Consider the following 26,836-nt stretch of genomic DNA (forward strand, 5'->3'; position numbering starts at 1 on the left):
GACCTCTAATATCAAACTTTAACATAGGCTCTAAAATCAAAGTTCTTCTTCTTACAACTTTGAAACTTCATTTGTAGTTGCACCTTGATGAGTTCTACATGCCACACCCATTTTTGGGTCACTAGGTCAAAGGTCAAGGTCACTGTGACCTCTAATATAAAACTTTAACAACAACCTTAACGTTGCCTCTAAAATCAAAGTGCTTCCACCTACAACTTTGAAACTTCATATGCAGATGCACCTTGATGAGTTCTACACGCCACACCCATTTTGGGTCACTAGGTCAAAGGTCAAGGTCTCTGTGACCTAAAAAAAAATAAAAACAATTCTGACAAGCTTTCGCAGCCGAGCGTGGCACCCGTTATGCGGTGCTCTTGTTCATATGTTATGATTAAATAGAACATACACTTCAACACCGTTATTTCGAAGTCGTCGGGACCGTTAAAAAAACTTCGGATTAACGATAATTCGAAATAAACATTTGACAGAAGACTTCTTTGATTCCTTAAAAATAAAACGTTGTGGAATTCGCATGGTTCGGTTACATGCTTACTTAAAAACGTAAACTAGTCAGATAGCAATAGATTTCTACTCGTAACAAACGGGGCAATAAAACGATTCTTTTTCTTGTTTTTATTTTTCTCTTATTACAGAACATATAAAATAAAACGAATAACACAAATTATCAGACATACATACATATGAATACATTTTCGGAAATGAATTAACCTTTTTTTTAAAATAATACGCGATGTCTCTCTGAACACCGGCGTTCGCGCAGACGACAAAGGTGTAATTATCGGCTTTTGACGCGCGACGACAAAGGTGTGAAATTACGCTCAGTATTTTGTAGTTTTGACTTCGAATTAATGATTGATAATTAGGTGCGAATTATAGTGTTGGGACCGAAAGAATCACTTCGAATTAACGATTTCTTCGGTTTAACGAAGTTCGGATTAACAATGAAATTTTACATTTAACAAACAAGAATCAAAATCGGGACCCGAAAAATACTTCGAAATAACGGTGACTTCGGATTATCGGTGTTCGAAATAACGGTGTTGAAGTGTACATGTATTTTCACAGTGTAAACAGATATTATCTTACCTAAAGACCAGTATGTCTGTCCTGACTAGCAAAGGAACCAGGGTGCTTTCAAGGATGGACATCACAAGGTGATCCCTCGAACACATCTGAACTGTACTCATTACAAAAGATTCATAATGGATGGAAATTCTGCAAAATATCTAAAGAAGAATCATGTAAGCCTTCATTTTACATTTTATTTATTTTAATTGCAAAATGAAGAAGTAGGGATAATAGGGCTATTTTTGAAAAAAGTAGGGTTAAGAAAAAAAGTAGGGAAAAGTAGGGACACGTAGAAAGCCTGTCTCCATGACGGCTCACGTTATACTGTCAAGCACTCGAATAGTCGAGCGCGCTGTCCTCTGACAGCTCTTGTTTAGAATGAAACTTGATACAAATGTATGTAAAAACGTTTACTCATATTAGCAGTTGATAGTATATTGAACATGAGTCAATGTAAATGGTTTTGAAATAAGGAAATTTTGTCAATTTATACCTTTCTTAGAAAAGAAAAAACACGAAAGTCAAATATTTAGATTATTCTATCAGCCTGGAGTGTTTCCTGAACCTGTTGCTATGTTTTTGGTAAGTTGTTTAGACTCTGTATTTTACTTCTAGGATGAGTCGTTAACTAAAGTATGACAAGACTGTCCTGGAAAAAGCAGTTAGAGCAGTAAAAAGTAAATCTATGGGCTACTTAAAGGCATCCAGGCTCTACAATGTACCAAGGTCAACGATATTTGACAAGGTTAAGGGTCATTCCAGCATTGAATGCACTATGGAGCCACATACAGTTCTCACAGTTGCTGAGGAGAAGAGGATAGTCGATTGGCTGACACAAATGTCACGTTTCGGTTATGGACGGACTAAATATGAACTGATAAGGACTGTTGGCAAAATTGTAAAGGAAGATGGACGCAAAACGCCGTTTAAAGATGGGGTGCCTGGCAAGGACTGGTACTATGCGTTTATGGAGAGGCATCCAGACATTAAACTGAGATCTCCCAGACAACTTGGAAAAGAACGTGCGGTGATAACCCCAGAGCGTGTTGAAGGATGGTTTCATGACTTAAGAGAGTACATTAATGAGGTTGTCGAGGACAAAAATATACTCTTAGATCCTACCAGAATGTACAACGTGGATGAGTCAGGATTTTCCTTGGCAGTTAAAACGGGACATGTACTAGGTGTGCGTGGGGCTGAATCCATCTACAGTGTAACCGCCTCTGACAAATCCCAGATTACGGTTCTGGCTGGCATGAGTGCAGCAGCACACTTCCTCAGACCGATGATTGTGTTTCCAGGCCAGAGATTCACCAGGAATATGCTTGAGGGTTTTGATGAAGCAGTCTTAGGCAGAAGTAGTAACAGATGGATGGAATCAGAATTGTTCGCCAGTTGGCTTGAAACTGTATTTATACCCGATATAGAGGAGCGTCAGGTCAAAAAACCTCTGATACTACTAGTTGATGGTCATTCGACACATCTTACTCTTGAAGCTTGTGATATTTGCCGGGATAATGACGATATTCTTTATTGTCTATTAGAGCATGCATGTCTTCTCATGCAGCCGTCTGACCTCTTTTTCTTCTGCTCGCTTGAGGAATCCTGAAAGACGGCAATGCGCGACTTGCAGATTGAGCACGTGGGCGAGTATGTTAAGAAGTTTGAATTTGCAAAAAATTTCAAACATGCATGGTTTGCTTCCACCAAGGTTGAAAACGCAGTCAACGGTTTTCCAAATGCGGGTCTTTTCCCCTTTGATAGCTCCGTAGTTCTAAATACGGATACTTTTCAAACCTGTGTTCTGTTCCAGAAAAGAAAAATGGAGGAACGTAAAAACAAAGAAATAGAAGAGACAGAGACTCAATCAGAAAATGTTACAGATGGATCTAGTCAGGCAGTAGAGATCGCCGCAGATGCAGTCCACAGTCCAAAATAAAACACCTGAAGACACAGAACCATCGGAAATGAATGTGTTTCAAGAAAGTGCAGCTGTTGGATCAACAAGTCAGTCCAAGGAATCTCAAAATCGACCCGTTGAACAACTTAAAACAGGACAGGAAAAAATTACCCCTGTACTTCAAAAGCTAAAGCAGAATCGCCAATGTCAAAGTTCTTGAAAATCCCTACAATAAAGCCATCAGCAAAAAAGAAATCAAAGAAGGTGTTGTTACCTAAAGCTGTAATTTCAGATAAATTCCGAGAATATCTTCTTGAAAAGAAAATGAGAAAAGAAGAAGAAGAAAAAGCTAAACTGTTGAGAAAAGAGGAAAGAGAAAAAAAGAGAAAAGAGAAAGAAAAGGCGTAGAAAATAAGAGAGGAAGAGAAATTGCAAAAGAAGAAAGAAAAAGAAGAAAATACAGCTGCTGCAGTGAAGATGAAAAAAGGGAAAAGTAAGAAAAGAAAGTATGACAGATTATCTAGTGATGAGGACTCGGACAGTGATATTAACATGAGTAAACTGGTGCAAGAAGACGACAGTGATGGGTTTGAGGAAGAATTTGAGATGTGCCCTGCATGTAACCGGGGCGATCAACACCCGTCTAGATAGGTTAAGTGTGAAAGTTGTCAAACACGTTGGCATTACATGTGTGCCAACAGGCCGGAATATGAGTTGTTGGACGAGAAAGAGAGAGCAAAAATGGAGGTTGTTTGTCCGATGTGTGATTGACATGTTTGAAGTATTAGACGCACTTATAAGAAATAGTGATGCTTTTTAAGTACTATCACGTTATTGACTGATTACTAGTATTTGAATGATGTACTGCTGTTGAGTTCGTTTTCCTGTTTCAATTATGTTTGACATGTTTTATGAGTGTTTTTACTTGAAAAATTGTGTAAAAAGCGTAGGTTATTTGACATAATTAAAGCGTTACGTGACTGAAATGTAAAGTTTTAACACGAAATAATTTCATAAAAGATTAAGCTAGTTTACAATATTTTCATACGAGTAAATATTGTCCGTAAAACTATTTGTATTTTTAACCAGGTTTTTCGAAGAAAAAAACTGGTTATTAGATTGGCATATGTCGGCTGGTGGGCTGGTGGGCGGAACAAGCTTGTCCGGGCCATAACTTTGTCGTTCATGGTCAGATTTTAAAATCATTTGGCACATTTGTTCACCATCATTAGACGGTGTGTGGCGCGAAAGATTTACGTTGGTATCTCCAAGGTCAAGGTCACAATTTGATTTTGAAGGTCAAAAATGGCCATAAATGAGCTTGTCCGGGCCATTACTTTGTCGTTCATTGTCAGATTTTAAAATCATTTGGCACATTTGTTCACCATCATTAGACGGTGTGTGGCGCGAAAGATTTACGTTGGTATCTCCAAGGTCAAGGTCACAATTTGAGTTTGAAGGTCAAAAATGGCCATAAATGAGCTTGTCCGGGCCATTACTTTGTGATTCATTGTGAGATTTTAAAATCATTTGGCACATGTTCACCATCATTAGACGGTGTGTCGCGAGAAAGAATCACGTCGATATCTCCAAGGTTAAGGTCACCATTTGAGTTTGAAGGTCAAAAATGGCCATAAATGAGCATGTCTGGGCCATTACTATGTCATTCATTGTGACATTTTAAAATCATGTGGCACATTTGTTCACCATTATTGGACGGTGTGTCGCACGAAAGAATTACGTCAATATCTCCAAGGTCAAGGTCCCCACAGCTAAAAATAGATTGAATTTGAAACAACTATGTAACTATGAACAATCAGTAACAATGCACATTTTGATTTTGAGGTGTCTCTCTTTATGAGACTTTTATGCCCCCCTTCGAAGAAGAGGGGGTATATTGTTTTGCACATGTCGGTCGGTCCGTCGGTTGGTCCATCCACCAGATGGTTTCCGGATGATAACTCAAGAACGCTTAGGCCTAGGATCATGAAACTTCATAGGTACATTGATCATGACTGGCAGTTGACCCCTATTTTATGGGTCCCTATGACTCTATAGGGAATGGGTTTAGGTAATGAACAGTCATGGATTAATTGCTGTTTGTTCAGGTCAGACAACAGTGATAATATTGCCTTGATTCATATTTAAAAAAAAAACAAAAAAACATTTGTATATTTTTCAGGTCCCACCCGTGTTATGATATTCTCTCAGTATCGGGACAGCGTACAGGAGATCACAGACATGTTGCACGCTCACCGACCCATGGTGAAGGTCATGAGCTTTATAGGACAGGCTTCAGCCGGCAAAAATACTAAAGGATTCACACAAAAAGAACAATTGAAGGTATGTTAAACTTGTAGCCTGTCTGTGTAACCTTTAAAGAGCAAAATTAAATTATGAACAAGGGAAAAATTCCATATTTTAATGTTTGAAAACCATTTGTACCTTGAAAACCATTTATATTTATGATCTCTCATTTAGGTGGGGATATCAAATCGCATTACTCTAAAAAACAAACTACACTTTGATATCTTTACTGTTGAAGGTTATGAAGCAGTTTCGAGAGGGTGGCTACAACACGCTAGTGTCCACGTGTGTGGGTGAGGAGGGTCTGGACATAGGAGAGGTGGACCTCATCATCTGCTTTGACGCCCACAAGAGCCCTATACGCCTCGTGCAGAGGATGGGGCGCACTGGGCGCAAACGGGAGGGAAGGATTGTCATGCTTGTCACGGAAGGCAAAGAGGAACAGGTGAGGAGTGGTGGATGCTTTTTTCGTGACCTAGTTTTCGGGTTGGGGACGATACATTTTCCTTTTTTTTGTTAATGTATAGGGATTTTGCTAGTTTTTCTATACAAACTTGCTGATTTTATAGCTGTCATGGTTTGTTTCTACAATGCTAAACAGTGTTTTTTTCCCACGACCCCTATTAGCGGATGACACTTTTTATGCCCTCGAAGGGTGTCATATAGTTTTTTAACTGTCCGTCCGTCTGCCTGTCTGTCCGTCAGTGAGTCTCTCCCTCTGTCTGAAAACTTTAACATTGGTCATAACTTTTGCAATATTTGAACATAGCAACTTGATATTTAGCATGCATGTGTATCTCATGGAGCTGCACATTTTCAGTGGTGAAAAGACAAGGTCATCCTGCAAGATCAAACTTCAAATATATGGCTGCAAAGCGGCGCAGAAAGGGGCATTGTGTTTCTGACAAACAATTGTTTATTTAAATTTGAGATGATTTGAAATGAAGGTGTTCATTTTAGAGATTGTGATTTTTAGAGTTGTAATGATCATTTATTTTTTGTTAAATTTATGATAATCTATTGCTGTTAATCAGACAAATAATACTTTTTCATAATTTCGAAGTCTAATTACATGATAAGGTATTAAGATTAGATAAGATTAATTAGATAATCTTCATAATGAGTCGAATATAAAAACAAGTTAGTGGGTTATCTGTTTTATCCAATAATCCAATTATCCAGTTATATAAAAGATGTATCAGTTATTCTTAAAGTGCACGTTTGTAACAGATTTACAACCAGAGTCAGTATTCCAAGCGAAGCATCCACAAGGCAATCTTGAATGGGGCCCGGTCGCTCCACTTCTTCCAGCACAGTCCCCGAATGGTGCCAGATACATACCACCCCACCTGCCATAAGATGCACATCACCGTCAAGCATGCCTTCAAGCCAACTAAGAAACTGACCAATGAGAGTATAGTTGATAAAAGAAGGACAATATGTTCTGCCCCCACTGGTATGATTTGTGTGCCTCCATTGAGCATTATGCATTGCACTTGCCAGGCCCTCAATTTGTGTCTTTGTAATTACGGACGTCCTGAAGCTTGCGTTTTAAACTGCCCATTAACTACTGAGTTGATAGCGCTCAAACTTTCACAGTTGAATGACCTTTAGTGTTGAGATGATTGTATCTAAAGGGATTTTGGGATGCAAGGCTTTGTCAGAAATATGGCCCTTTGCCTGTACTTCCATTATATGATATAGCATTTCCTGAAGCTTGTGTTGGCCCTTTGCCTGTACTTCCATTATATGATATAGCATTTCCTGAAGCTTGTGTTGGCCCTTTGCCTGTACTTCCATTATATGATATAGCATTTCCTGAAGCTTTTGTTTGCCCTTTGATTGTACTTCCATTATATGATATAGCATTTCCTGAAGCTTGTGTTGACCCTTTGATTGTACTTCCATTATATGATATAGCATTTCCTGAAGCTTGTGTTGGCCCTTTGCCTGTACTTCCATTATATGATATAGCATTTCCTGAAGCTTGTGTTTTCAAGTCCTCTTGAACTGATTGGTTGATCTTGCCAAAACTTTTACTGTTGTAAAGATGAGTAACCTTCATGTGTACATAATTGTATGAAAAGGAATGTGATCTGAGACGAGTTTTGTCTGTTTTTCCTCTGAACAATTCAAAGTTTAAAAAGTTTGTGGTTTCAATTCCACTTAAACTGCAGGTTGCATCTTGCTCAACTTTCAAAGATAGAAGGCAAGAACCAGAACATGACTGCGACCAGTTTTGGCTGAATTATGGTCATTTGTCTTTGTCTACTGTTCAATATATAGTGGATTTTTCTTCATCCAAACATGTGTTGAAGGGGTATCAGTGTCTGTAACTAACACATTTCTAATTTTTTGCTAAACAGTATTTTTCATAAGATGTTGCGTGTAGAAAGTATTATACACTAATTCTATATGTTCATGGAGCATATTATTGCTCAAAAGTCACATTATTATACCCCCACAAACGAAGTTTAGGGGGATATATAGGAGTGAGCTTGTCTGTCTGTCGGTCTGTATTAAGTGTCCGCTCTCTAATTCAAGTTGTTTTCATCCAATCTTAACCAAACTTGGTCAGATGTTGTATCTAGATGATGTCTAGGTCAAGTTTGAATATGGGTCATGCCGGGTCAAAAACTAGGTCATGGGGTCACTTAGTGCGTTTTAAACATTGAGCATGGTGTCCGCTCTCTAATTCAAAAAGTTTGCATCCGAGCTACACCAAACTTGGTCATAAGTTGTATCAAGATGATGTCTAGGCCATGTTCGAACATGGGTCATGGCATGTCAAAAACTAGGTCACGGGGTCACTTAGTGCGCTTTAAACATTGAGCATGGTGCCCGCTGTTTTTTGTGAAGACAACAAGCAAAATATTCTGTGTCCATGCGGCATGTGGGGGTATTCTTCACGTCTGAGACAAAGTTCTAGTTACTAATGGATATTGTGCTTGCTTGTTTTATTCATGATCAGGAGTCATGTTGAAAAATAGCTTGCTTTTAGTAGTGAGTTGTACATTTGTCAAATCTAAACAGTTAATCAATTTGAAAAGAGAAAACATGTATAAAGTTACATTGTTTCACATTATTTATTTCAATCTTAAGCCAGCATATATGTTAATTAGGCCAAACATGATACTGTTTATTTATTTTTGGCCTTACAGCTGGAAGCCTGGAACCAGACCAAGATCTGACCTTGGCTGAGTACCAGGAGCTGGTTCCCTGGCTGGTTCCTGAATATCAAGTCCCACAACTCCCAGGCTCTCATATTGCTGTCCTAGAGAAGGGGGATCACTCTGATCAGGTATTGATTTGCTTGGTTTTGATTTGCAGAATTTATGCATTTTTAGCTCATCTATTTTTTGAAAAAAAATTATGAGCTATTGTCATCACCTTGGCGTCGGCGTCGGCGTTGGCGTCGGCGTCCGGTTAAGTTTTGCGTTTAGGTCCACTTTTCTCAGAAAGTATCAATGCTATTGCATTCAAACTTGGTACACTTACTTACTATCATGAGGGGACTGGGCAGGCAAAGTTAGATAACTCTGGCGTGCATTTTGACACAATTATGTGCCCTTTTTATACTTAAAAAATTGAAAATTTTGGTTAAGTTTTGCGTTTAGTTCCACTTTTCTCAGTAAGTATCAATGCTATTGCATTCAAACTTGGTACACTTACTTACTATCATGAGGGGACTGGGCAGGCAAAGTTAGATAACTCTGGCATGCATTTTGACAGAATTATGTGCCCTTTTTATACTTAGAAAATTGACAATTTTGGTTAAGTTTTGTGTTTAGGTCCATTTTATTCCTTAAGCATCAAAGCTATTGCTTTCATACTTGCAACACTTACTAACTATCATAAGGGGACTGTGCAGGCAAAGTAATGTAACTCTGACTGGCATTTTGACAGAATTATGTGCCCTTTTTATACTTAGAAAATTGAAAATTTGATTAAGTTTTGTGTTTAGGTCCACTTTATTCCTACAGTATCAAAGCTATTGCTTTCATACTTGCAAGATTTATGAACTATCATAAGGGGACGGTGCAGGCAAAGTTATGTAGCTCTGACTGGCATTTGGACGGAATTATGGGCCCTTTATACTTAGAAAATTTAAAATTTGGTTAAGATTTATGTTTTGGTCCACTTTACCCCTAAAGTATCATAGATATTGCTTTCATACTTGGAACACTCACAAACTATCATAAGGGTACAGTAAAAGGACAAGTTGCATAACTCTGGTTGTCATTGTTATGGAATTATGGCCCTTTTTTGACTTAGTAACTTTTAATATATGGTTAAATTTTGTGTTTCGATCCACTCGAAGTATCAAGGCTATTGCTTTCAAACTTCAAATACTTACATGCTATCATGAGGTTACTGTACCTGGCAACTTGAATTTTACTTTGACCTTTGAATGACCTTGACTCTCAAGGTCAAATTATTAAATTTTGCTAAAATTGCCATAACTTCTTTATTTATGATTAGATTTGATTGATACTTTGATGAAACTACTCTTACCTGACATACCACAATAGACTTCACCCAAACCATCCCCCGTGCCCTCCCCCCCTCCCCCTCCCCCCCCCCCTAATTTTTTTTTTTTTTTTTTTTTTTTTTAAGATCATCTCACAAATGACCACCACACCCTCACACTATACCCCCACCCCCCCCCACCCCCCCCCACCCCCTCCCAATTTTTTTTTTTGATTTTTTTTTTTTTTTTTTTTTTTAAGATCATCTCACAAATTATCACCACACCCTCACACTATACCCCCCCCATTTTTTTTTTAAAACGGTTATGTTTGAAATACCGTCCAACCATCGCACCCAAAACCCCCCCCCCCCCCGATTTTTTTATTTTTTTTTCGCTTTTTTGGAAGATAATGTAATAAATGTCCACAACCCCACACTATACACCCCTCTTCACTCCACTCCTCCCTCCTTTGTGATTGAAAATGAGAGTCCCTTCACCTTTAAAAAGAAAATAGATGAGCGGTCTGCACCCGCAAGGCGGTGCTCTTGTATACATTTAGATTTTGGTGCATCAAAAAATGGAACTAATGAACAGTTTGATGCGGGAGGCGGAAAACTACAACGGGCGAGGCATGGTATGGTATTGCGCAAGGGGGGGTTAGAGGGTTAGGGTTTGTTATCCCCATTACATGTTGAGGTATCACTTATCTTTATACCCCCTCGCACAATAAAGTTATTAGGAGGGTATACTGGATTCAGAATGACGATCTTGCAATCCAAACACATCTAGCTTATTTTGCCCCCGGATCAAATGATCGGGGGTATATTGTTTTTGGCCTGTCTGTCATTCTGTCCCAAAACTTTAACCTTGTTTAAAGTTTTGCGATAACTTTTACAATATTGAAGATAGTAACTGGATATTTGGCATGCATGTGTATCTCATGGAGCTGCACATTTTGAGTGGTGAAAGGGGAAGATCAAGGTCATCCTTCAAGGTCAAAGGTCAAATATATGGCCTCAAAGCGGCACAATAGGGGACATTGTGTTTCTGACAAACACATCTCTTGTTGTTCAGGGCAAATCTTGAAAGCTAAAAATGGTATTAACTTCAAACTTCACAAGTAGATAGATTGCTGGAAACACAGTGCACAAGAGTCATAATTATTGCTTTTATATTATTAGAGGTACTGCAGTTTGTAAATTATTTTCATTTTGTCTGTGGAATATATTATGCAAACTAAAGTAGGTATCAAGTTAAGACTAAACTGTTTGATAAATGTCATTGGAGGGAAGTGCAGTGCCCAGGAGCCATAATTCTTGTCCCCAGATGTTTTGAGCAATTTCCCTTTTTTGTAACTTTCATAGTAAAATTTTGTCTTGAGCATTTCCTGAAAACTTAAATTATGTACCAATGTGAAACTCAAAAGATCTCATTTAGGGGATGTGCAGTGCACGAGAACTTAAACTCTTGCTTTGATAGTTAGAATCATTGCCGTGTATACATTTTTTATATAAATGAAATTTCAAAAGAGAGATCTCGATAAGTGGAAGTGCCGTGCATTAAAGCCATAAATATTTTATCTGTTGGTAATTGTTATGTTTTATTTGTTGTCTTAGGCAAACCTTTTAGACTATAAATGTATACATCTAAATCGAAAATTACATTAAAACTAGATATTTATTATACCCCCATTACCATTGGTAATGGGGGCTATATAGGAGTCACTTTGTCGGTCGGTCGGTCTGTCCAGAAACTTCATCCGATCTTCACCAAACTTGGTCACAAGTTGTATCTTGATGATGTATAGGTCAAGTTTGAATATGGGTCATGCCGGGTCAAAAACTAGGTCACGGGGTCACTAAGTGTGTTTTAAACCGAAAGTTTGTCCGGATCATAACTATGTCATTTATCGTTAGATTTTAAAATAACTGGTTACATTTGTTCACCATCATGGGACAGTGTGTCGCGTGAAAAAAGTACGTTGATATCTCCAAGGTCAAGGTCACACTTGGAGTTCAAGGGTCAAATGCTTGTCCAGGCCATAACTTTATCATTTATTGTGAGATTTTAAAAACATATTGCAAATTTGTTCACCATCATGGGACGGTGTGTTGCGCGAAAGAATTACATTGATATCTCGAAGGTCAAGGTCAGACTTTGAGTTCAAAGTTTAAAAATGGCCATAAATGAGCTTGTCTGGGCAATAACTATGTCATTCATTGTGAGATTTTAAAATCATTTGGCACAATTGTTCACCGTCATTGGATTCACCGTCATTGGACGGTGTGTCGCGCGAAAGAATTATGTCGATATCTCCAAGGTCAAGGTCACACTTTAAGTTCAAAGGTCAAAAATGGCCATAAATGAGCTTGTCCGGGCCATAACTATGTCATTCATTGTGAGATTTTAAAATCATTTGGCATATTTGTTCACCGTCATTGGACGGTGTGTCGCATGAAAGAATTACGTAGATAACTCCAAGGTCAAGATCACACTGTGAGTTCAAAGGTCAAAAATGGCCATAAATGAGCTTGTCCGGGCCATAACTATGTTGTTCATTGTGAGATTTTAAAATCATTTGGCACATTTGTTCACATGAAATCCTTTAAATTAGTCTCTCTTCTCTAAGTCCTGCAGCTTTAGCCTCATCTTTACAATACAGGTACCAGTGAAGTGATGTTATCTAAAGATTGCTTTTAATTAAGAGTTCACAAACCTAACTAACAAAAAAGAACATGTCTGCTAGGAAATGGAAGGACCACAGCTGTCTCTGTCCGACTGGTCCCCTTGGCAGACTACTCTACAGGACACAGGCAGGGTGGGGCATGGGCAATCAGCCAGGCACCTTGTGCAGATTATGGAGTTCATACAGCTGCAGCGTATGTAGTTTCTGTTTATTTTATTTGTTTACATTCATGGTTAGCATTTTGCGACACTGTCGGGGTGTGATTTGCCTCCTTTCAGGTGATTTCCTTCCTTTCAATGTCAAACTAATTTTTTGACTTTACTGGATCTATGTACAAATGAATAGTTTTGTTGAACCCTGCAAGGGGGTTAGGGCATTTTTCTCCCCTCAGATGGTTCTTAAATCACACCCTTGCAACCACAAATGACCCACATCTTAAAAATGCAAAACGTAATGTCATTTAATTTGACCAAGACGAATGTTCTGCCTACAATTTTATGTCTATCAGGCACATTTCTAAATAAAATTATCACAAGCATTTTTTTTAGCTCGACTATTATATATGAAATATATATAGTGGAGCTATCCTACTCACCTCGGCGTTGGCGTGACCGTCTGCGTTAGCGTGCAAATGTAAAAGTTTTCTTACTACCCCAATTATTTTCATTGTCCCTTGACATATTGCTTTCATATTTTGCATACTTGTTTACCAACATGACCCCAACTTATAAACAATAGCAGACAACTCTATCAAGCATTTTGTCATAATTATGGCCCCTTTTCCACTTAGAATATGCAGAAAATGTTAAATTTTCGTACTGCCCCATTTATTTTCATTGTCCCTTGACATATTGCTTTTATATTTTGCATACTTGTTTACAAACATCACCCCAACCTATAAACAAGAGCAGACAACTCTATCAAGCTTTTTGGCATAATTATTGCCCCTTTTATACTTAGAATATGCATATTATTGATAAATCTATGTTAAAGTTTGCATACTACCCCAAATATTTCCTTCATCCTTTGACATATTGCTTTTATATGTTGCAAACTTGTTTACCAACATGACCCCAACCTGTAAACAAGAGCAGATAACTGTATCAAGCATTTTGACATAATTATGGCCCCTTTAACACTTAGATAATTGAACATTTTGCTTAAATTGCCATAACTTCTTTATTTATGATCACATTTTATTATTACTTTGACAAAACAACACTTACCTGAATACCACAATGTATTCCACCCAAACAATTCCCCACGCCCCTACCCAGAATCCCTTCCCCCCCCCCCCCCAACCCCCCCCCATTTTTTTTATAAACATCATCTAATAAATTACCCCACCCCATATTATACCCCCCTCTCACCCCCACCCCCCCCCTACCCCCCCCCCTACCCACCCCCAACCCCCCCAATTTTTTTTTTTTTATAAACATCATCTTATAAATTACCACACCCCACATTATACCCCCTCTCACTCCCCCTACCCCCCGATCGTATAATAAATGACCACACTCCACATTATACCCGCTCTCAACCCCCCCCCCCCCCCAAAGAAAAATATTTTTTTTTAAATCCGTTTTTTATTTTTTAAAAGATTGTCTAATATTTTATTAAATATGAACAATTTCCCCACGATGGCTTACGTTATAAAGTCTAGCACTCAAATAGTCGAGCGCGCTGTCCTCTGACAGCTCTTGTTTACAAATATACTCAATAAATAGATAATCTACTATCTCATGTCTAAAAGAATTCATTTAATCTGGTGGTAAAATTATGATTTAATCATGTAAACATCTGTGTTCCTTCTATAGGCATGCAAAAAGTAATAATCGTCAATATGAATGATAATTACCCTGTTGGGTATAATCTTGCACAAACACTGTAAATAAGTTAACTACATAGTATAGTTAACATTCAGAGCTCTGCATTCAATACCCATCTTGTGGTTCGTTCATATCTTAAAACACCTTTTTCCCAGAGTCTCTGGACCCAGAAGATGACCCTTATGGCCTGGAAATGGCTGCATACTTCAATGAGGAGGATGTTGTTACTGAGAAACTCACTGAGCAATCTGAGTCCATCATAAAGTACTGCACCAACAAACAGGAGGTGGTAACACGTCTGGAGTTTATTGTTTGCTTCTTTTGTGTAGACATTTTGTTTTTATCAATTTCTATTTGCCTTGGGCTTCATTCACGAATCATAACTTCTATCAAGCGTTTAGAGGGGGCATAAGTCATCCTATAGTGAAAGCTCTTGTTGATAAATCTATGTTAAAGTTTGCGTACTACCCCAAATATTTCCTATGTCCTTTGACAAATTGCTTTTATATTTTGCATACTTCTTTACCAACATGACCCCAATCTATAAACAAGAGCAGACAACTGTATCAAGCATTTTGACAGAATTATGGCCCCTTTTATACTAAGAATGTGCATATTATTGATAAATCTATGTTAAAGTTTGCATACTACCCCAAATATTTCCTATGTCCTTTGACATATTGCTTTTATATTTTGCTTACTTCTTAACCAACATGACCCCAATCTGTAAACAAGAGCAGACAACTGTATTAAGCATTTTGACAGAATTATGGCCCCTTTTATACTTAATTGAACATTTTGCTTAAATTGCCATAACTTCTTTATTGTACCCCCATTACCATTGGTAATGGGAGCTATATAGGAGTCACTTTGTCGGTCTGTCCCGAAATTTCATCCGATCTTCACCAAACTTAGTCACAAGTTGTATTTTGATAATGTATAGGTCAAGTTTGAATATGGGTCATGCTGGGTCAAAAACTAGGTCATGGGGTCACTTAGTGTGTTTTAAACCGAAAGTTTGTCCGGACCATAACTTTGTCATTTATTGTTAGATTTTAAAATAACTTGGTACATTTGTTCACCATCATGGGATGGTGTGTCGCGTGAAAAAAGTACGTCGATATCTCCAAGGTCATGGTCACATTTGGAGTTCAAGGGTCAAATGCTTGTCCGGGCCATAACTTTATCATTTATTGTGAGATTTTAAAATCATTTGGCAAATTTGTTAACCATCATTGGACAGTGTGTCGCGCGAAAGAATTACGTCAATATCTCGAGGGCCAAGGTCACACTTTGAGTTCAAAGATTAAAAATGGCCATAAATGAGCTTGTCTGGGCAATAACTGTGTCGTTCATTGTGAGATTTTAAAATCATTTGGCACATTTGTTCACCATCATTGGACGGTGTGTTGCGCGAAAGAATTACGTTGATATCTCCAAGGTCAAGGTCACACTTTGAGTTCAAAGGTCAAAAATGGCCATAAATGAGCTTGTCCGGGCCATAACTATGTCATTCGTTGTGAGATTTTAAAATTGTTTGGCATATTTGTTCACCATCATTGGACGGTGTGTCGCGCGAAAGAATTACATCAATAACTCCAAGGTCAAGGTCACACATTGAGTTCAAAGGTCAAAAATGGCCATAAATGAGCTTCTCCGGGCCATATCTATGTTGTGTATTGTGAGATTTTAAAATCATTTGGCACATTTGTTCACCATTATTGGACGGTGTGTCGCCCGAAAGAATTACGTCGATATCTGCAACGTCAAGGTCACACTGTGAGTTCAAAGGTCAAAAATGGCCATAAATGATCTTTTCCGGACCATAACTATGTCATTTATTGTGAGATTTTAAAAACACCTGGTACATTTGTTCACAATCATTGGACGAAGTGTCATGCGAAAGAATTACATGTATGTCGATAACTCCAAGGTCTAGGTCACACTTGGAGTTCAAAAGTACAAAAATGGACATAAATTTGGACGGCATATCATGCGAAAGAATTCAAGAGTTCAAAGGTCCATAAATGATAATGGCATTATAATTCTAAAAAGTCGCCATAAATTTAATTCTCTTGTTTTGTGAAGACAGCATGCAAAATAGTCTGTGTCAATGCGGCACATGGGGGTATACGTCACGTCTGTGACAAAGCTCTAGTTTATGATCACATTTGATTCATACTTTGACAAAACAGCACTTACTTGACATACCACAATGCACTCCACCCAAACCATCCCCCATGCCCCACCCCAGAATCCCCCCCCCCCCCCAAAATATAAATAAAATAATTTGTTTTCCTTATTTTTGAAAGATCATCTTTTAAATGACCACACACCTACCCCCACCCCTCTTCATGATGGCTTACGTTATACTGTCAAGCATTCAAATAGTCAAGTGCGCTGTCCTCTGACAGCTCTTGTTTAAAATACATTTTACGGTTTACAACGAAAATTGGGCCTAAAATACAATTTTATCCGTCACAGTTGTTTATCGTCAAACAATTATCTGCTTAAATACAGTATAATTTGTTTTACAAAGGGATGCCTCATAGTGGTTTCTACTGTATTTTAACGCTTTTATACAACTGAAAAATGACGTGCATGAGAATACTTAGAAGAACTGTAATGTATTTTTACGAACTTTGTCAATAGCAAATAAACCTCTGTAACGTATAAAAACGTATTTTTGAAAAAAAATCTATACAGATCAATAAACAAAATTGCACATGATCCGTTGTATGATTTGATCTTTTTTGCTAAAACGTTGTCATATAAACATTCGAAATGCAAAACTTTCTTAAGTTTATACCACACACACATGACAGAAAATCATTGTTTTCAAAATACCACTCATTTGTTTTTAAAAAGAATTTTGAAAATTTAAATATTTATTTTAACTCTCAATTATTAACCATAAATGGTCGAAACTTTATTTGACAAGTTTATAGTAAACAGACTTTATATTGAACATTTGAACGTCGCAGTCTTTATTTAATTTTGTCTTTGATTAAGTTTCAGTTCATTTACAAACATTGATAATTGTATTTTTTAAGAAAAAAAGTTTCAGGGTTCCTACGCTTAAATGGGGTCAGGTTTTGAAACAACGAAATTTGTATGCGTTCTATAACGTTGTAGTCGTTCACTGCAAATATCGCCCCGGTTTTCAGGAGAGAAAAAACATTTACGTTCTAATACGTTACAGGTGTGCAAAGGATATGTGATTTTAAACTACCTTATACAGTTTTGTATGTTGTTTATACAGTTTTGAGTGTGTTTTGATATTATGTTTTGTCATTTAACAATCTATTGAAATTTCAATCACACTTTGTATGACTTTTTTCTTTAAATGTTCAGTTAATAAATAATTTATATAATTAACTTACATTTTTACAAGTTTGTATGTTCTAAATGAGACTCTATACTCGCTGAGTTGACAATTACCATTGTTGATTATAACTGGCCAGAAAAAATTATGAACAAAGAACTCTTTTAATTGCAGAACCCTGCTGTGAAACTAACTGCAGGCAAATTTAAAAATCGTCTTAGTGAAGCTTTGTCAAAATTAAAAGAGGCCGAAGACATGGACACTGATGATGAGCTGCCTGAAATAAACCTTAAAACTGTGAAGACTCTAAAATTAAGTTTAACTGAACACTATGATACAGAGCTGAATTCTGAATACCAAGATACTGGAAGATGTATAAATAAACAGCATAAAACATTAAAGGATAAAAGTGAGATGCCTGAAGCAATGGACATTGCAGATGAAAAAGCTGTGGAAGTACAAGCAGATCAAAAAGTCATATCCAATGGAAAGAAAATGATAACAAGCAAGGCAAAGTCTTTGGAGGAAAAGATAAATAAAGTAAGGATAAGAAAACGTAAGAAAAGTCTCCATACCAGTGGCCATATCTCAGTTGTTCAGTTGATAACTGACAGTGATTCCAATGACTTTGATGGCATTGAAAAAGGTGGTGAACAAGAAAATGGTGAGGTTGAGAATGAAAAATTCAGCATAACAAGTGCGAAGGAATTGAAATGTTCTCCAAAAACAAGGCAAAACTATCGTGTGCATAGTCCAACTAAAGCAATAGAAGACATTACCTCCGATTATATAAGGATTAGAACCCCACCACCACCTGAAGAGGTACAAAGGTTATGCACTGAGATGGATAAGAATTCTGGGAAATTTGAAGTGGATCTTAAGGCTTTGGTTGATGAATGGCACCAAGAAAATAAAAATGGGAAGTACATTGTTTTTCCAGAAAACTATAAAGGAAGACTTGCATATTCTCTGCCTACTGATTATCCAGAGTCTCATTATGCCATGGACAAACCATTGCAAATGGCTGTACCTCAAGTAGATAGTTACATAGATACTTCTTTAGATGATATCAGGGTTAATGATAAATGTATGCCATTAAAATCAATAGACACTGCAAGTTGTAATTTATTTGAAGATGATATTCAACCAAGCAAACATCCAGAAAATGATACAGAGAGACATGGTTCAAAGTCACAAAATAATAAAAAAACATGTATGGCTATGTCACAATATTCTACATCATTCGACGATAAAGCAATACTTGAGATAGCTAAAATGTGTATGATTGATGAAGAATGTGGAACTGCAAGTTCTTCTGATATTAATCAACAAACTACAACTAAAGATTTTAGTGCTGCAATTGCGAAGGATGATCATGAAGATGAGTGGATGAACACTGGAAGTTTTGCAATTGACCTAGACTTTGATAACTTTGTTAAAAATGCAAAAGAAACTGAAGTTTTTGTAAATTCAACTGAACATTTTAATCAAAATGTAAAAACGTCTAAGGCCAAGTGTCAAACTTTTGGTTCAGAAATCAATGACAAAAACATTGAACTCTATGATGATGACAAGTGCAAATCTCTATTTGATGTTTGCCAGGTGGGTCTAGAGTTATTAGATGACGAAGCTAACGAAGAAAGAAATGATGTTTCTCAGAGAATTCCATTCGTGAAATCAAAAACCACTGAGCTCAGTTCATGGCCTTTCAAAGATAAAATGGAGGAATATAAAACTGCAGTGATCAAGAAACCCATAGAAAGTGTAAGTCAAATAACGTTTACCCAAGCCCTGAGTTTTGTTGGAGAGAATACACCTAATCCAGAAAGGATGCGAGCAAATTCTATTACAATTGAAAAGGAAGGGGATACGAATGAAGTTAGTAAAAGCATATTCAATTCTGAAGAGAGTGCAGATTTATTTCCAGATGATAGCGTCATAGATTTAGTCAATCTCGAAGACATTCCAGACAAGGAAGTTTGTATGACTTCAAAACATTTTGACTCTTTAAGTTCTGATGGTTCACGTGAAAAAAATACAGAATCATGTTTAAATGCTACGGATTGCTCTGAATTAAATACATGTCAAGTTGATTCAAAATCTGTGTTTAATGTAAACATTTACAATTGTGTAAATGATAAATACTCAGAAGGTAAGGATACTGCATGGAATCCTGCTGACAACAAGGTTGCTGATGTTTATAAAGAAGATATATGTAAGAATACAATGAACAAACGTTTGATTTCCTCGCTGAACAATCCAGACAATAATTCAAGAAATGCAAAGCTTTCAACTTCTTATGAAGAAGAGATGGACCTACCTGTGTTTGATTTAGGATTTAATGTGGATGATGACCTTATACCTCCATCACCCGATGTGAAACCATCTCTGTCACAGAAATCCGTACGATTAAGTCAGGCTTTTAATATGACTGGGAAATTTAGAAGCCAGAACATACAAAGTATTTGCATAGCCAAGGAAGCTGCTGAAGACAATGGAAGTGTAATCGAAGGTTTCAATCAAGCTAGAAATGACAAATGCTTACAATTGAACCCTATTACTGGCGTCAAACGAAATGACTTGAAAAACAAATTAGAAGAATCACAATTTGTTCTTGATTGTTTACCCAAACATTCTATAAATAAGAAATTGTCCTTTGTGTCAGGGAAGTTCGTTAGTGTTCCCGAAGTCATTGAACAAGGAATTAAAGAGTCTAAAAGAATCCACACTGATTTAGCAAATGGAAAGAACTTACAGCAAACAAAAATAAATACAAAACATAATGTCAGTAAAACATGTAAGGACAAAGTATATGTCATTGTTGAGAAAAATTCTTTTCAAAGTAAAGACGTGATAGATGAAAAACATGAAACATCATTTTCATTGCTTGATACCGATTTGGATGAATGGATTGATAGTGGCAATGGTGTTATTGTTCCAGGCAATACTTCAATGAACGCTGAAAAATATTCTTCTGCATTAAATACAAAATGCAAAGATAACATTCCTGCCAACAAAAACCTTAGCAAAACACCCATCGCAACGGTTTCACCTTTAAACATACCTAAAGACCAAAATGACCAGCAACTGCCTTTAAAATGTGTAATTTCCTCAAGCAGAAAATCAAACGCGCGGAAGTCAGTTTTCAAAATTGCGGATCTCTCCCATGACTTTTCTGATGACGAATCCTTTAGTTACCAAGAACAGGATTCTCGGAAAGACACTGTGAATGTCCTTAGTCTTCCATTACGTGTTCAGAGCAATACTAGCACACCTTTAGGATCAAATGGTTGTAGAATACAAAGTGTCCCTCCTTTTCACCTTACGTCTAGTACCCCCATACGCAAATGTGAGTCAAGCCTATCTGAAACTACTGCTTCTGACCAGACTGAAGTACAGGCAAAGCTTTCAAATTGGAAGTTATCACCCGATTTTAATCGTGATGGTAATGAAAACCAGGACGAGCTTGTCGAACTTTTAAGTACTGAATGTGCCAGCTTTGAAAATGCAAAGCATGTTAAAGTTGATAGTTCTTGTGTTAATCAAATCAGTTCTGACTTGGAAAAGTCTGTCAATGATGACAGTTTCATTGTTGTAAGGAAGAAGAAAAAGGTTGGAGTTTTTGACTCTCCATCCAGTCAGCATGGTGAGACACCTAAAACACTTGCTAATGCAAGTGCACATTCATCTTTGTCTGAAAACAATAATGACGATGATTTCGACGATTCTTTTATGATGACTCAGAATGAGTATATTCCTGTGAAGAAACTGCAACCGCTTTCAAGAAATGATGACTTCAATTCATTAGACAAAGATTTGAAAGTGGGCTTTGATAAACCATATGTGTCAGATGAAGATTTTGAAGAGAGTTTCGTTAAACCTAAAGTATCTGACAGCACCCGAAAAGTCAATAATCTAATTAAGAAATCCCAACCAGCGAATATGGCAGTCAAAAGTACGCGTTCCAAAAACCCATTCCTTGACGATGAGGCTGATTTAAGTGAAGAGGACGGTGAATTAGCATCCAGCGATGAGGAAGAGGGTAGTGACCTGGACCAATATGAAAACAGCTTTATACAAGATTCACAGTTCACAGCTTCTCAGGCCACCAATCAGACAGACATACATGCAATGTACTTGAAGTCAGTTCGTAGCCCAGTTGGGGGAAGCGGGAAATTCAAGTTGAAGTATGATTATAATAAAGATGAAGACGTGTATTCACAGGCCCCCGGACCCGAAGAGTCGCATTACATGGAAGATTCGTTCTGTGTTGGGTCTGAAGCGGAAGACGAATGGATGCTAAAAGAGGATGAAGAGGAGGTCAGTGAAGATGAACCTAGGGAGATTACTCTAATGAAGGGAGATAACTCTTTAATGCAGTCTGTGAGAAAGACTAGGAGACGGAAAGGTGTGTTGACTTCGTTTCTTACTAGTAGGCAAAGAGAAATTCAGGTTGGCCGTATGAAAGCTTTGGACAAGATCAGGTCAAGACTGAACAATAAGAAAACAGAATCTGAAGATACCGGTAAAACGATTGACAAAACAAAGGGCAAGAAAAGAATACATGTATTGAACGACTCTTCAAGTGATGAAGAGAATATGCATTCTTGTAGTCACGCAAACAGTTCAAGTAATGTTTCCCACGTTAGCAAAGCTTCACAGCACAGCCATTTGAAAGGACGGAAGCGTGCAAGGTTGCTTTTGAGCAGTGATGACAGTGATTCTGAAAATTTCACAAATCTGAAAACCGCTCAGAAAACCACACGTTTAGATGATTCCGATGAAATAAGACCGCTTCTAACACTAAAGAGTGTAAAAACAGAAAACTTTGTCGAAAGAAACAACACATTGTCTAAGAAAGATAATAATGCTCAAAAGGAAATGCCAATCCATGATTCAAATAAACCTAACAGTGTGTCAAAGTCTTTGTCAAATGATTCGTTAAAAGACAAACCTGCTTTGAAGCCAGTGATTTTTGTTGACTCGAAGGAGATTATCGGCTCTCAAGACATCATATCAGATATGAGATTCAAACACGACATTCAGGTTCACGCTGCGCAGCTACACGGATGCGACTATATCATCAGCAACAGAATGGCCGTAGAGAGGAAGCATTGGTCGGAGTTCAGTAACGGCGCAAACCGCGCAAAACTCATCGAGCGGTTACTAGAGCTCGGTGAACTGTACGATCGTCCTTGTTTGATTGTGGAAAACGACCGCGTGAAATCACGGGAAGAGAAATCCACTCGGCCTGTCAATTGGACAAAGTACGTGGATCGCACGGTGGCGATGTTAATGAAATCGAACGTGAAGGTGCTATTCACGGAAGATTGTTTTGAGACTGGCGCCTTGCTGGCCGAGTTGTGCAAACTTGAAGCGAGAAAAAACATGAACATAACAGTGTCACTGAACTTGAAAGAGGAGCAACTGAGCCGTGTAAAATTTCTCGTTTCATTTCCAAAGTTGAGTTATATTCATGCACTGAACCTTGCCCAGGGGTTTAGATCAATGAAGGAGGTTCTTGACAGCTCGGCGAGCCGGATAGAGAGTCGGGGAAAGATGTCAGCGGCGAGAGCAAACGAGATCTACAACTACATAAAGCGTCTGTTTGACTCAAGTGGACTACCTACAAGTTATAAATAATTGCAGTGCTAAAGCAGCTATATTACCCACATCTGAGTGCTGTATTTGCGTACTCTATGTGCCTGTGTATGAACATACCAACTGGTTTGCTGTATGTATGTCTGGTACATGCGAGTTTTTGTATAAAAAAACCGCCGTTTATGACTTGTGTGGCAAGCAAAATTGTAATATTACTATTTTAGTACGCATTGAAAGTGTTCTAAGAATTCATTTTCATTATAAGAAGCAGAATACACAAAGAAAGTGTTGAACCATGTTACACATGCATTTTGTACATATAATTATGATCTCAATAACTGATTTTCCGATGCAGTATGTTATTTAAAGCCTTGAAATCAACTTTTAGTCTTAACGTTGCATATTGTTATACCGACATTTACTGATTTAGTGCTACCGACAGCTTAATTGTGTCAGAAATCAATTCAATGAGGAAGTCAAAATATACAACCTGTCCTTATAATGTAATCTTTTATTTAATTCACATAATAATATCGCGATAACGAATTAATTATGCCCCCCTTCAAAGAAGAGGGGGTATATTGTTTTGCACATGTCGGTCAGTCCGTCGGTCGGTCTGTCCACCAGATGGTTTCCGGATGATAACTCAAGAATGCTTAGGCCTAGGATCATGAAACTTCATAGGTACATTGATCATGACTGGCAGATGACCCGTATTGATTTTTAGGTCACTAGGTCAACGGTCAAGGTCACAGTGGCTCGAAATAGTAAAATGGTTTCCGGATGATAACTCAAGAATGCTTACGTCTAGGATCATGAAACTTCATAGGTACATTGATCATGACTGGCAGATGACCCCTATTGATTTTCAGGTCACTAGGTCAAAGGTCAAGGTCACAGTGACTGGAAACAGTAAAATGGTTTCCGGATGATAACTCAAGAATGCTTACACCTAGGATCATGAAACTTCATAGACACATTGATCATGACTGGCAGATGACCCCTATTGATTTTCAGGTCACTAGGTCAAAGGTCAAGGTCACAGTGACCGGAAACAGTAAAATGGTTTCCGGATGATAACTCAAGAATGCTTACGCCTAGGATCATGAAACTTCATAGGTACATTGATCATGACTGGCAGATGACCCCTATTGATTTTCAGGTCACTAGGTCAAAGGTCAAGGTCTCAGTGACTCAAATTGTAAAATGGTTTCCGGATGATAACTCAAGAATGCTTACAGCTAGGATCATGAAACTTGATAGGTACATTGATCATGACTGGCAGATGACCCCTATTCATTTTTAGGTCACTCGGTCGAAGGTCAAGTTCACAGTGACTCAAAATAGTAAAATGGTTTCCTGATGATAACTCAAGAATAATTAGGCCTAGGATCATGAAACTTCATAGGTACATTGATCATGACTGGCAGATGACCACTATTGATTTTCAGGTCACTAGGTCAAAGGTCAAGGTCACAGTGACACAAAACGTATTCACACAATGGCTGCCACTACAACTGACAGTCCATATGGGGGGCATGCATGTTTTACAAACAGCCCTTGTTTCCTTTTTTGCAACTCTAGAAATACTAGTAGCAATTTTTATGCCCCCCTTCAAAGAAGAGGGGGTATATTGTTTTGCACATGTCTGTTGGTTGGTCCGTCGGTCCTTCCACCAGATGGTTTCCGGATGATATCTCAAGAACGCTTAGGCCTAGGATCATGAAACTTCATAGTCACATTGATCATGACTGGCAGATGACCCCTATAGATTTTCAGGTCACTAGGTCAAAGGTCAAGGTCACAGTGGCTCAAAAAAGTAAAATGGTTTCCGGATGATAACTCAAGAATGCTTACGTCTAGGATCATGAAACTTCATAGGTACATTGATTATGACTGTCAGATGACCCCTATTGATTTTCAGGTCACTAGGTCAAAGGTCAAGTTCAAAGTGACTGAAAATAGTAAAATGGTTTCCGGATGAAAACTCAAGAATACTTACGCCTAGGATTATGAATCTTCATTGTTACATTGATCATGACTGGCAGATGACCCCTATTGATTTTCAGGTCACTAGGTCAAAGGTCAAGGTCACAGTGACTTGAAACAGTAAAATGGTTTCCAGATGATAACTCACGAATGAATACGCCTAGGGTCATGAAATTTCATAGGTACATTGATCATGACTGGTAGATGACCCCTATTCATTTTTAGGTCACTCGGCCAAAGGTCAAGTTCACAGTGACTCGAAACAGTAAAATGGTTTCCTGATGATAACTCAAGAATAATTAGGCCTAGGATCATGAAACTTCATAGGGACATTGATCATGACTGGCAGATGACCCCTAATGATTTTCAGGTCACTAGGTCAAAGGACAAGTTCACAGTGACACAAAATGTATTCACACAATGGCTGCCACTACAACTGACAGCCCATATGGGGGGCATGCATGTTTTACAAACAGCCCTTGTTTACTTTGTTGCAATTCTAGAAATACTAGTAGCAATTTTTATGCCCCCTTTGAAAAAGAGGGGGTATATTGTTTTGCACATGTCGGTCGGTCCGTCCACCAGATGGTTTCCGGATGATAACTCAAGAACGCTTAGGCCTAGGATTATGATCATGAAACTTCATAGGTACATTGATCATGACTGGCAAATGACCCCTATTAATTTTCAGGTCACTAGGTCAAATGTCAAGGTCACAGTGACTCAAAACAGTAAAATGGTTTCTTGATGATAAATCAAGAATAATTAGGCATAGGATCATGAAACTTCATAAGTACATTTATCATCTTTGGCAGATGACCGCTATTGATTTTCAGGTCACTAGGTCAAAGTTCAAGGTCACAGTGACAAAAACCGTATTCACACAATGGCTGCCACTACAACTGACAGCCCATATGGGGGGGGGCATGCATGTTTTACAAACAGCCCTTGTTTCCTACATTGTAATTGCTAAAAAAGGATAAGGAGGGCTTAGCAAATATAAGTAATGTGCTGGGCTAATTGAAAATGTACCGCTGTCATTTCCTATACTAAACTGATGAATCGGGATCATTTTAACTCTTGTTAATAAAACAACCCAACTGATAAGAAGTATCCAATAGTATTAGTCTAAGATGTCTATAATTTGGTTTTGAATCGTTCCATCAACGTTATCCTGATCAAAAAGGTTGAACTTATTGAAAAGAGCAACAAGTTAATACTGCGCATCTATTTATATTAGAATTATTAAATTTTGCCTGTACACGATTATATTCAATACAGTTTAGATGTTGAAACAATGTGAAGATATTAATATATTACTCAAGGTTCTTTCAACACCTTACGAACATTGTTCTGTAAGCCGATAGAGTTTAAAACACGATACATTCTAGAAGGTTCGTTTGGAGATTTATCGTAGAGAAAACTATTGGAAGAGTATTCAAGTTTGATACTGAGGTTCGTCAGCTCGAATCAGAGCCCGGTCATATAAAATGTGGGGATTGGGCAAGCCATTGTTTCAACAGCCGTTCCCCATCCTGATCAAAGCTTGTTACTGTCAAGTTTGTGTTCCTTGACTTGGTTAATCGCTAAGGGTGGATACGCTTGCCGGGAGTAGGTCAACTGGCCGCTGTGATGGCTG

The 26,836-nt window shown here is 37.9% G+C and overlaps 2 protein-coding genes and 1 long non-coding RNA gene across 3 annotated transcripts in view; 2 read left to right on the forward strand and 1 right to left on the reverse strand.

Annotated features, from left to right (window-relative positions):
* LOC127872885 (Fanconi anemia group M protein-like) overlaps positions 1–23,710 on the forward strand; it is a 61,011-nt gene extending 37,301 nt beyond the window's left edge. The window contains exons 9-15 of the mRNA XM_052416367.1: positions 5,172–5,332; positions 5,535–5,741; positions 6,527–6,752; positions 8,458–8,597; positions 12,514–12,646; positions 14,438–14,568; positions 17,782–23,710. Of these exons, the coding sequence (XP_052272327.1) occupies positions 5,172–5,332; positions 5,535–5,741; positions 6,527–6,752; positions 8,458–8,597; positions 12,514–12,646; positions 14,438–14,568; positions 17,782–23,250 (6,467 nt within the window). The 3' untranslated portion in view covers positions 23,251–23,710. The remainder of the gene's footprint in view (positions 1–5,171; positions 5,333–5,534; positions 5,742–6,526; positions 6,753–8,457; positions 8,598–12,513; positions 12,647–14,437; positions 14,569–17,781) is intronic.
* Positions 1–26,836, reverse strand: part of LOC127872916 (uncharacterized) — a 320,943-nt gene that overhangs the window by 137,636 nt on the left and 156,471 nt on the right. The gene's annotated exons all lie outside the window — the stretch shown is intronic.
* Positions 24,525–26,458, forward strand: LOC127872932 (uncharacterized). The gene is made up of 2 exons (XR_008045836.1): positions 24,525–24,987; positions 25,278–26,458. It is a non-coding gene; the product is annotated as an uncharacterized LOC127872932 (long non-coding RNA).

The sequence above is a fragment of the Dreissena polymorpha genome, chromosome 3 (genome assembly GCF_020536995.1).
Source record: "Dreissena polymorpha isolate Duluth1 chromosome 3, UMN_Dpol_1.0, whole genome shotgun sequence".
Classification (NCBI taxonomy): Eukaryota; Metazoa; Mollusca; class Bivalvia; order Myida; family Dreissenidae; genus Dreissena; species Dreissena polymorpha.